This window comes from Amphiura filiformis, chromosome 10 (genome assembly GCF_039555335.1).
Source record: "Amphiura filiformis chromosome 10, Afil_fr2py, whole genome shotgun sequence".
Classification (NCBI taxonomy): domain Eukaryota; kingdom Metazoa; phylum Echinodermata; class Ophiuroidea; order Amphilepidida; family Amphiuridae; genus Amphiura; species Amphiura filiformis.
Genome location: NC_092637.1, coordinates 67,928,512 through 67,941,716, shown reverse-complemented (window position 1 = coordinate 67,941,716; position 13,205 = coordinate 67,928,512). Strand labels below are relative to the sequence as shown.

General features: G+C 36.8%; 1 protein-coding gene across 1 annotated transcript in view; it reads right to left on the bottom strand.

The window, feature by feature from the left end:
* Positions 1–68: 68 nt before the first annotated feature.
* LOC140162066 (uncharacterized) overlaps positions 69–13,205 on the bottom strand; it is a 67,223-nt gene continuing 54,086 nt past the window's right edge. The window contains exon 4 of the mRNA XM_072185356.1: positions 69–257. Within this exon, the coding sequence (XP_072041457.1) occupies positions 69–257 (189 nt within the window). The remainder of the gene's footprint in view (positions 258–13,205) is intronic.

Sequence of the window (13,205 nt, the reverse complement as noted above, 5' to 3'; positions counted from 1 at the left end):
CTTCCTCCTCTTCTACTCCCATCCCTATCCCCACCCCCAGGGGAAGTGCACCCCACCCTGGGGATAGCCTACTCACCATCACATTGTGTCCTGAGTTCTGATATTTCTTGTGAGTCAGCTGACCCCTCTCCGCCTGATGATAATTCATCCTCCTCCTCTTCTAGTGCCAGTTGGTACTGTCTGGCGAAGTCTGGATTGGCTGATCTGGCAAGGAAGGCAGTACTTTTACGTTTTATATCTCGATTCTCTTTCACCATCTGTAGCAAAAAATACAAAAAAAGAAAAGAAAATTTAATTTAAATATATCCATTTTAACTTCAAAGGGTTTACCTTTTGTGAATGTTTATACTTCCACCAAAAAGTCCTATTAATTCAGTAAGGGATATTCCAGTTGAAATCCATACACCATATGGAAGACATGACCTTAATCTCCCAAACAGGGGGGGTAGATTTCAAATGGAGTCACCCATTCAGTTTGAAATGCACACTCCCTGTGTCATGTATTCCATAGGATTTTAACTGAATAGTCCACCTGTCCTGTCCAATATGATTACCCTGTCACACTTGTGGCAACCTGCGCTTCCTTATTCAAGTCAATCAATGGAAAGTCGACAAATGCAGGAAAGCCAAAATCCAATTTTTTTCCCTTTATTTTTTTCTATAACTCAGGCAGAAAATGAAAAGCGAAGAAACAAACAAACAATAAACTCATTAACCTATTTACATGAAATAACAGCTGATAAACTGCAGTCACCCATCATTCCTTCTCCCCTGTGTCTATTAAAAGTAAATATAACACTCCGTGTTATTCAGCGATTCTACTAAACGAACCCATCAACACAAACATTAGTGACAGACCCTAACGAGAATTGCCTCAGTATGGAGACGATGCAAATATATGGACTATTCCAGGTAATATCCATACACCCCCTGTGGAAGACACTCCCTTATCCTCCCACACAAGGAGCATAGGCACAAGTGTGTTTTTATTTTGATGATATTAATAAGAAAAAAGAAAAGCCAAACATGGGTGATTTGTATTGGCCTACATGTACACCAACTGGAGTACCCTAATCATCTTATATCTAAAACAACCATCACAGCCAGGATCAGCTACATGCGTTTTCCATTATACATGCAATTAAATATTTACGCATTTTGTAGAAAATATACAATTTTGGTCTTTGTAATATATACCATAATTAAAGACAGAGATAAAAAGAATTTATCGCGTCTGACGTCATCTGTCAAATGAACGCGGCGGTATAACCGCGCACCTTATTGTTAATTTTGCACCTTCAAACATGCAAACCATCTCAAAGTGCCCCCACAGAAAAATGTTCAGGGACAAAATGGGGATGGTAAAGAGCAAAATGTCCTTAAAATTACCAAAAATTTGACAAAAAATTGACAAACGGGACCGGGGATAAAAATCTGGCTTTGCCCCATGGTGACGGTAATCTGGCCTTTGATTTTGATTTTGCCCCTCACACCAAAATCCTGGCTACGCCACTTATAACGCTGTACTGAGCATGATAGTACTTCTCCAACCATTTCAAAACAGACAAGATTGCATATATTTGATATTCTTACATTTGTAATTGTGCCAGGGCGCCCCTTGTGCATGTGATATTAGTTCAATGAGGGTTAAAAACAGTGTATGACTCATCGTTGTCCCAGAGAGCTCTCTATCATCTTGCTGTGTTATGGTTGTGTTTCTTCTGATCAGAAATGGGCCACTGGCAATCACACATATTACTATGAGATACGATGCAATCACTGAAACCAATAGCTGCTTCGTGGTATTCAAAATGTTACATAATAGCATAATTATATAGGTAAAAAGGGAAAGGGAATGAACCTGAAGTCTTAAGGGTAGACGAGGTATTGTTGGTGGAAGCAGCTAAAATATATTTTTATAATATTACTGAAAAATAACACTTTGATATTTTGCAAAAGTTCATTCTACAAATCATATATTTTGAAAACTTGCTGAATTTATTGTTGTTAATGAGTTACGTACGTTTTACAAAAGTGTTGATGTTTCAGCCTTCTTTACAACATAACTCAAGAACCACGGGACCTACAAAAGTATTCTTTTACACACTCGCTGTGAAATGATCAATGCAATTAAAGCTCACTTCCATTCACAAGATGCTGTGAACTGCTAACCTTTAGACCGATGTGACACCGTACCCTGTGTGATATGATGAACAGCACCATCCCCCCCTTTTTCTTCATCAAAAACACAGATTTGGTCAAACTTAACTTGATGCCCATTATTATGTTTCATTTAGATGGTGTGAACAAAAGCATTACAAAAAGTAGTTTTTCTTCTCAGTATATATAATTATTATTTTTTTGCAATGACATGTCCCCTGCTTCCCCCTTCCAACAAAAGGCAGCTATGGTAGATATATCCCTTTTACAATGATATGACACATATAAAATGTGTGACTGTAGATTTCACACCTGCAGCATTTCCATGTTTTTGTTTAGAGACAACTGCCCTGACATTTTCTTGGCCCAAAAGAAATGGTTTATTTTAGGATATTGTAAAAGAATTTTCAAATTCAAATGTATTAATTCATTGCCCTTTGAAAGATGTAATTAATGAATAACAATTTTGTAATTTCTTTCCTCAAAACTTGAAGGATTTTGCTTTCTGTATAAAATGAATTCAAATGTATTAATTCATTGCCTTTTGAAAGATGTAATTAATGAATAACAATTTTGTAATTTCTTTACTCAAAACTTGAAGGACTCTGTTTTCTGTATAAAATGTTGAAGATATAAAAAAAAAAATTAAACAAATTGAAAGTCGTGTCCAAAGCTCACATAAGTGAACAAAATAGTTGTGTGTATCGGTTTAAAATTCTACCAATACATTGAAAGTTGTTTTTCACATCAAAGATGTAAAATACCAGTCAGATATATTTTAGAAATTTAGGGGATAAATTTATAATTTTAAATTAAACTTAAACTTCAAGAGGTTGATATATTAAAATAACTGGCATGTCAATTTAATCTGACAATCAATCTTCAATCTCAATCAAAAGTATTTGCTTTAATATGAAATTGAAATTTTCCAATATTCCATTCAAACAGAATTAAAGCAGCTTTAATATTATCTGTGCAAAGTTTGTGTGACATTGACTGTCATGGTTGTCAGAAGAAAGGTTATTGACCTTCAATAGAATAAAACAAAGCTCAGATGAGCAGAACTATAAATGTACAGAATTTACAAAACATATGTAACATATTCAAAAACAGAAGAAATAACCCCCAACTCTCCTCAGAGGACAATTTTCGTTATTTTCTAACACTAATAATTTTTAAATCGGGCATCCCTGCTTGCTAGTAAATTTTAAGAGGCCAATAAGCAATTGTCACACATTTTGAAGTAAGGCCTTTTTTGATAAAAGAAAAGAAAATCCAAATAATAAACAAAAACATCTCAATATCTCAATTACTGTTAACATTTTTGACAAAAATGCAAAATACCAGTAACCTATCAACTAATTAGGGATGACTTCAAAATGCAACCACCCGGGCCAACCACCCAGTCGATTGCTGGCACCCTGGCAGAACCAGCAAATGTTTCTGGTTTCCAATTGTTCTACAAAACATAACCACCAGCTATACCAGGGCACATGTCTTTTGGGTTTTGAAGCCACCCCTAAATGGAAAATACATAGGCATGAAAGTAAAATATACCTTTAGCTCTATTTTGATTGGTTGCTCAGATTGATTAGGCCCCTATATCATGTAATTGACCAATCAAGGGTTTTGTGAGATGAATATCTTTTGCCATTTGGCAAAACTTCCCTTATTCAGGAAAAAAATATGCTTTTTGTGAACTGATGAAGATGTTACTCCTGACATAATTTTCCACTGCAAATAATTCCTCTTCACATTTTACTGCAGGCTACACAAGTCATCAGTACTGACATTTTCTTTTTTCCCATCATAACATGGATATTTATACTATGTTTATTGCTACTCAGTCTTTTCAAAACATGCATGTTGTTTATTGTTATTGCTCTTTCAAATCACATTATGGATATTGATCTTGGGCTATTCCAGTTGAAATCCACACACCCCCTATGGAAGATATGACCTTAATCTTCTGCAAAGGGAGTATGAATTTCAAATGGGATTACCTGAATGGGTGACTCCATTTGAAATCTACCCCCCCCCTGTGTGGGATAGTAAGGTAATGTCTATGATAGGGGGTGTATGAATTTCAAGTGGAATTTTTGCCATTGATGCACTCATCAAATATTTATAAATTCCTCTGTGCGTAATAATGGGTGATTCCACATGAGAGCAGAATCCGCATTAAACCGTTTCAGTGCGATCTCTTTTGATGTGCATACGTGTCTACACAGTACTTGAATCCGCATCCAGGAAATGATAACGTAGTGAGCGTTACTAGTGGGCTATGTGTGTGTAGAGCGCTCATGACGCAATTCAATGCAGTGTGCGTGGAGAACACATTGAAACGCATCCCAGGAATACGTTTTAATGCAGATCACATTTCTAGTGTGAAGTCACTCAATGACTGGATTATACACCAGCATAATAGCAATAGACCATTAAAACACAGCTTAATTTACATAATGAGGTAGTTATTAACAGTTGCTCTGTTAACGATATAAAATTTACAAATATAATGGGATTTTTGATCACACATAATTATCATCAAGTCAATTCACTAGTTGTTTAATATAATTTTTCTTTTTATAGGACTGTGTGGATTCGGAATTATGTTGGATGTAATTGACAGGATTTTGTAGGGGTGTGGGGTGGGTGTGTGTGTGGGGGAAGGGGGAGTATATCTTAATTAAATAAATTAAATAACTTAAAGGAAATCTGTACCATAAACTAATCAATTAGAGAATAAGCGATAGAATTTTTATTTTGCCTATCCTCTACCGTGTGATAGGCGACAGGCAGGTCCAATATTTTGAGTAGTGGATGCGGCGCAGCGTATCCACTACGATAAAAATATTGGACCTGCCTGTCGCTATCATAGGTAGAGGATAGGCAAAATAAAAATTCCTATCGCTTATTCTCATTCTTAGTCAGTTAAATATTATTTAAATAACTGTAAACAATTTTTAAAGCAAAAACTAAGTTACCGTCATAAAAACTCCCCTCATTATAAAATGAACGAAACGTGTTTACAACTTCACGTATTCTGTTGCGGCGTACTGCTAAGCGCGTTCGCGTATTCCGCACTAGTCTACGCATCCAGAAGCGATACATACGCGCACCTCTACACGCGTGTTACGCATTATCAAGACGCATGATGGCGTGGGGTCGTCTACGGCCTGATAGGCGGCACTTTTCGAAATCATGCGATTGTCCAATCAGAAATGTGTCTACAAACTAGACCACTCCCACTGACTAATCAATGGCTAATATACTTTATATACCCCTAAATTAAACACACCAGACGGTCTATATGAATTTCGGAATATTCCTAACAAAGAAAAAGCACTTTTAATCCTTTGTTTCTGCGATTCATGGAAGCCGCCATGATAGCTTCTTGCGAGTCCTTTCTGCCACAAGCGGTGAGTGTAACCTTTCACACAGACCCGCGGCGAGCGTGTATTGCTATGGCATTCGCGACCCCCACAGCGAATTTTGGTTTTTAGTGCTGTTTTTACTTTTCGTTCTCAAAATTATAAATATTACTTAAAATACATTTTTTTATGTTCTTCTGTAGTTTTATGGGTAAAAATTGTCGCGTTTTTTTTTTTTTTTATGTTGAATCTGAACTTTGGTAGTATTCGCTTCGTGTCACCAAAGTTCACGAGGGACGAGGCTCATGGCACGGATTTCGCTGGTTTCAAAATCGGGGTACCGTTACAGCGTAATAAAATACATCGGGTATCAATATGGCCGCCACCATAAATTACAAACATGTCGCTGATTGTCGTAAGGAATTAAGAATTTCTCCTTTATTTGGACATATATAAGCTTGGGACTTTTACTGTTTGTCGTTTTTATTATATATACCCATTGATTAGTTTGCAGGTACAGATTTCCTTTAATATCCAGTCAATCCAAACTGATGAAGCCTACTTAAAATCACAAGGGAGTGGGGTGGGCATAGACAGTACAGGGTTTTACATGTCACAATATCGAGGCAAAATTTACTATGATATCACGATAAATTTTAAACTCAAACAAATTGTAGTATAAGCTTAAAAATTTCCATGTTGATTTTCGTTGCAATTTTCGACAAAACTAATGACTGAAATAATATTAAATGGATTCATGGAAGGAATTAGGTACATCGCAAGTGCAACTTTGAAATGTAAAATCTGACTACAAACTTGGAATATTAAATGCACAATTTTAACTAAAACATTTTCCCCTACAAAGTTATTAAAGATAAATTCCATCACCTAAAGTCATCAGGCAGAAATGCCCCCAATATTACCCTGACTGCTGCCAACATTCCCACAAAATGAAAATTCAAATTGTGCACTCTGAAATTTCATCCTACAGTTTGCTGTTGGCCAATAGACATTATATTACAAGACACTATGCTGTTCCATTTGAAATCCATACACCCCATATGGAAGACATGACCTTAATCTTCCACACAGGGAGTGTGAATTTCAAATGGAACCACCCATTTAGTGTTGTCTGCTCCAAAATGGGTTATTCCAATTGAAATCCATACACCCCCTGTGGAAGACATAACCTTAATCTTCCACACAGGGAGTGTGAATGTCAAATGAGGTTACTTGCAAGGGGGATTCCATCTACTCCCCCTGTGTGGGAGATTAAGGTCATTAGGGTGTATGGATTTCAACTGGAATAGCCCCATACCTGTAGCTGTAATAACTGTCCAGCGTTTCAAGAATGCAGCATGAATTTTTCATTATAACTGCGTACATATTTGTCGGTTTCAGTCATATATTGGCTAAAACTGAGGAACTTATATTAATATTTTTGACTGCATATTGACCGCATATCAAGTAAGATGCCGGGGTAAGATGTATGCTAAATGCCTTGCATGCTGGCCATAATACATTGAGAGATGGACCAGCTTCAAAAATGCAATTCTGTGAAATTGCTCAAATTTCAAGCTTTAAACTATGTTTTTAGTCAAAACCATTGTTATCTTTCATTTGAGGCTGTTTGTCACAATGTTGGTGGCATGAAAATAACATAATTATGCCATTCTCAAAGAATACCTTTTTGATCAAATTTGGTCATTAAAAAAAAAAATATAAAAATAAAAATCAACTGTATCTGAACAGGGTTTCTATGTACAAAGCATCTTTTCCTCCACCCCCTGGATCCTGACTGCTACCATTCCAGGGCCGTAGCAAGCGGGTGGCCGGGGAGACCATGACTGCCCCACTTTTTGAGAAATGGACTATTATTCTTAATAGCCTTTTTTTTCAATTTTGGCAGATAGGCCTATTAGTATTTTAGTTGCCCCACATGTTGATGCCCACCCAACCTTTTTCAATCTTTCAAATTCAACTATTCTATTAAATATGCACCATCAGTTTGCTCAAAATTTCATATTGAATAACCCCGAGCTATGTATACAAAAAGTCCCAAAATTAAAGAATTTGTGAGCTTAGCGAGCCAAAAAAATCAAATTTTTAAACCTTTTTGGTCAAAAAAAGGTCCACTTTTTCAAAATCAGTACCCCCCCAAATCCTGGCTACGGGCCTGGAATTATCAGGATTTGTAAAACATGCACATGGTATGTACCAGATGAAAAATACAACTAGGACACAATCCCAAAATTGGTTGTATCATAAAAGTGATTCAGAATGACAGACTCATTTTATCAGATATAATGCACCTCAAAAGGGCTTCATTTCTATCATGCTAATTCTGGAAATGCATGCATTGGAGTAATTGGCCATATGGAGGAAACCGATAAGCTATTCCAATTGAAATCCATACACCCTCTATGGAAGACATGACCTTAATCTCCCACACAGGGGGTGGAAGTTAGAAATGGAGTCACCCATTCAGGTAACCCCATTTGGAATTCCCACTCCCTGTGTGGGAGATTAAGGTCATGTCTTCCACAGGGAGTGTGGTTTTCAACTGGAATAGCCCAATAAGCACTAGAGTATGTTGCAATCTTTAAGTTGTACATGGATAAAATTTCAATTTGTGAAAGTGCATTTTTATCCCATTGACATCTTATGGAAGATGGAGGGTGAATTGAAATAGTATCACATTGTGAAGTAATGGGGGAGATTCCAATTTTGAAGCGACACTGATATCCAGTTACTTGGCATCACCCACAGCCCCATTTTGTTTGGGATAAACCGGGCGGGGGGACACTCACATATATAAGGTATACAGGGATTCTCTTGGTCGGGCTGACGTCACAAAGGGAAATAGCCTTGTAAAACCAGTGTGCGCATGTGCAGTTCCCCTTTCTCGAGCTGGTTGCTATGCGCGTGCTTGTGCAAAGGGGAAGAAGGGGACAATGTTCCTGGATGTCCGACCGAGTGAATGTGCCCCCGGGGATGTGCTGCTCTAATTTTTTTGCAAGAAATCCCTAACATGAAAAAGAAAGGATAAACATGGGTACTGATTTGAGAAATATTCGTCAAAAACTGTCAAACCAGCCGTTATTAGGTAAGAAAGCCATGACACAGGTGCCAATAGGGTTAGGATCAATCCTAGGGTAACTTATAGGATCAAACTTAACACAAGTTGAATTCTAGAGCTTATGTCCCTAACGGAACCACACATATAAACTATTAAGTAAGCTAGTAAGGTAGTAAACTAGTAACATATATTATACCGATATGGTGTTCCCGCTATGCGGTCCACCAAAAAGCTCAATTCACAAATTTGGACTATTCCATTTCACTCTGCTTCGTCTCGTTAAATGGACAGTTATACTGTTAACGACTGCACACTCAGGCATTAAACTTTTGTATGATATTTAACTCTCAGTTCCTGTATAAAACAATCATTTATTTAACATACTGTTATGGGTTATTATGTTATGGCTATTTTAATCAAATAGTTCCAGGAAGAGTACTTTTATTTTCAATTTCTATGATATTTTAAGCACACCAACACGAACAAAATTATCGTGTTGAAATAATGAAACTAAACAATACAATAACTGAGAGTAAATCAAAAGTGAATCAGTTAATTATCGTGGGCTATTCTAGTTGAAATCCATACACCCTCTGTTTCAAAATGGAGTCACTCATTCAGGTAACCCCCATGTAATGCATGTATATGGGGACTATATGGATTTCAACTAGAGATTGCCGTGAATATCACGACAGGCCTCAAACTACATTTTACACATGTATTAAAGGTCAAAAATGTAATACTCTGTCAAATTCTAAAAAGCAAATATAAACTGCAAAAAGCTAAATTATAGTAATTGCTGCAACATGCCAAAATGCTTTATTTGTCAATAATTTTTTTTGCATACCAACAGGTCTACCTACCTACCTACCTGGATCAGCAATTCAAATACATTTTGTAATGTCAATCTTCTAATTACACTAATAAATGCAAAATCACGACTACATGTTTTATTAAAAAATGCTTTATAAAGGCATTGTTAAGTCAGTGATCCAACCGAAAGCGTAAATAAAATTCATATTAGTAGGAATAGCTTCAAAGTGAAGGTTAAAGTCCGATTCAGACTCCACATCGCAGCACAATGCTGCGATGCTATGAAGCTGAATTCGGAGCCAGGTTTTTACGAGCTTGGCAGTGAAAATTCTCATCACGCGGTGGAAATTTCGGTCTGCGATGCAGTTGGATTTTGTTCAACTTTATCGCATCGCGCAGCGATATCGCAGCTGTGCATGATTGTGATTGGCTACTGGAAAATAAAGGTCGTCAGAATGACCATAAAAGGTGATGTAGACCCCACATGCTTTTAAAACATCGCAGCATGGCGCAATGAAATTGAAATGTACATTTTAATTTCATCAAGCTGCGATGTGGAGTCTGAATCACACTTGAGGCAATAAAAATTTGGCAAAAAGGAAGAAAATGACAGACGGGTTGGTAAATATGAAACTCCATAATCAATTGCATGTACAAAACAGGCCAATTTGCCGGCAAAAACAACACATGCCACTTTGCCGGCAAAAACAGTTTTTTGCTGGCAAAAACCGAACCCTGTCAAAATCAGCAATATGTGAAAAAATCCTTGCACGAAAATTACAAGTTTTATACCATTCTTTTATAAAACATTTATCCTAGCCCATGGATAAGATCAGGGTTGCTGAATTTTTAGCCCAATGATCGCAGGTCAAATCACCCAAAAGGTACCTGATTTTCATCGTAATTATTGGTCTCTGGGACAGACAATGGTCAAAAGTAGCCCAATTGGGCTCCTAAATTGTGAGTTTGGCAACTCCGCAGATAAGATTTTAAGGCTTGTTAAGGAGGTTATTAATTATAGGTAAACTTGTCAGTGACTAATGGAAACATCATTTATTCATTTACTACCCATTCATTGATTTTATAGTTCAAACAGCTGTGATATGCAGATATTTTTTTACTTGACTTGTAAAAATAGATAGCAACATCTTGGCCTGAGAACAGGACATATAATATTTCCTTCTGGTGGTGCAATTGACCATTTTTTAACACTTCATTTTGATGGGGTAAAGTGGGGGATGATGCTGTTAATTACATCACAAACCTTTAAAATACAATTTTATTCTAAGGTTGCACATCTATAGTCGACTTCTTTCATAGTCGTAGTAGTAGTCAACTATTTATTGCATTCTGAAAAAGCATCACAAGTTTAAAGATACCTTTAATGATGAATTGCAATCAGTCCTCCTTATCCTCATCAGGACACTTGATTAACTTTTCATTGCTCTATCTCCAGGGACATTTGTGGCTTCTTCAGTCCTGTTTTTCTTCAAATCCAAGACATCTAGTGGAGATAGGCAGTATAATTGGATGTACATGCCCTGTGATTCTATTTTGTAAGGTACATCAGCAGTAGGGATTCAATTCAGAGAAATTACTTCTTTCTTTATAGCATGAGGAGCCATGAGGAGTTCAGATGCATGCAAAAACTTAAAAGTTTGAAAATGGCATCAGCTTTTGCTAATGAGTTAAAATGAGTTAAGGCCACCAACATCTACACTGTAAGAAAACCAAATAATAACACTTAATAAACACTAAAACATGTTTATATTTATATTCTACACGTACCAGTATGGTAGGCATTGCATACGATTAATACTATAACACATTTATTGATGGATTAGTAACACTTTAACATGTTTATATCAGTGATATAAATGTGTTGTGGTGTTGTTTTTATCACAAAAACCTCTATAAACGTGATATGGTGTTAATCGTATGCAACGCCTCCTGTACATTTACATATAGAATATAAAAATAAAACATGTTTTAGTGTTTATTACATGTTAATAATTGTTTTTTACAGTGAATAATGGTACCATGAGATTGACACACTGCTTAAAAATTTTCACAGTAAATTTTTGAAACTATAGTCAAGAGTAGCATACATTTTCTTGTATTATTTTCTTTAAATTGAGAAAAAGGTATCGGTTTTTGCCTATGAACTCTTTATATCTTCTGCCACAAGTGAAGTGTTTTTCTTCAAATAGAAACAAGAACAGGTGAAGAAAATCACACAAATATTACAAGTATTATATTAAAGAGACCTCAAGTCAAGAAATGTATGTAAATTCTTCAATTTCTCCAGTGGCGTAGCGTGGGTCATCCGATTGGGGGGGGGGGGCCTAGGCGAAATGTCAACCGTGCTAGCATGGTCAACCATGGTCAACCATGGTCAAAACATGGTTGACCATGGTTAACTATGGTCAGCGGTGATCAGCCATGGTGGCTTGACCATGGTCAACCATGGTTGCCATGGTCACCATGGTATACCATGGTCGACCATGCTTTAGCATGGCCGAGCATGGTCAGCCATGGTCTTCACCTCACTTGACCATGGTTGACCATGGTCACTTTTAAGTATACCATGGTCAACCATGCTTTATCATGGGTGAGCAATGGGGCACGGCACTGACCATGATTGGGGGGCACCGGGTCTGGTGGGGGGGCCACAAGCCATTTTTTGGCAATTTTCCTATGGGATTTAAAAAATTTTGCAATTCCCAACCCCCCGGTGCCCCTATGTCGCTACTTCACTAAATTTCTCCACAAAAAGAAAGAAGTGGATTAATTCCTTCCACTCAGCAGTTTGGATTACTCCCACCTTTAAAATATGTGGTCATTTTGCCTTTTGATATAATTCTACTATGATCGATAGTTGATATGACTCTAAATTTTACTACATTTTACTTTACAGGTTTTAATTTTGTGAATATGTAAAGTGAATAACTAGCAACAGCTCTTCCCAACAAAATTATAACATCTAACATTTTTGGGCACCATATTATATGGACTATATCGCAAAGCCACATATTTCGTTGAAGAAATCTTCGTTGACAGCTTCTATCAAATTTAATTTTCATAGTTTAGATTGACACCCACAAAATAATAGTATTACGCTCAAAAGAGCGATTGTGGTTTTCTCAAACCTAAGGGTATAGTAAAAAAGGCCGTCACTAGGCAAAAATCAATTTGAAAATACTGTCACTGTTTGCAGGATGTATGACAAGATGCCACCGGTATTGTAACATAAAATAGGGAATTTTGTTTGATATATTTTGTACTTTAAGCAAACCGTTTTTCCTTGCAGTATTATACACAGTTGATATACAACTTGAAATACAGGCGCACCCCCGGGGTGCACCCCCCTCCCTGGGCATTTGCTCTCTGCATTTGATGAAATGAGGCAATGAATCATGTTGCAAAGGATTATGGGGAGGGTAAGATAACTTCTCTGTCATAAACCTATAATTGAAGACCGAATTAAAAAGACTAGTTTGCGTCTGACGGCAGGGCAATGGTGCGGGGTGATTGGTTGCTGACCTGCGCAGTTCAGCATTTTTGGTCTGGACGTCAGATGCAAACTAGTCTTCAATTACATCATATTCAGTCTGCTTGTTAAGAATACCGGTTAAAACAGGACTGGACTTGATAAGCTTCTGTTAATTAAGTTACACAAGGAAGAAAACAATATGTCTGTGTTTGTTTTGCCATTGGTGTTTTTACAGTGAATCAGATTGGTTCATTCTGCAATATATATATTACATTTACAATAAATTTAG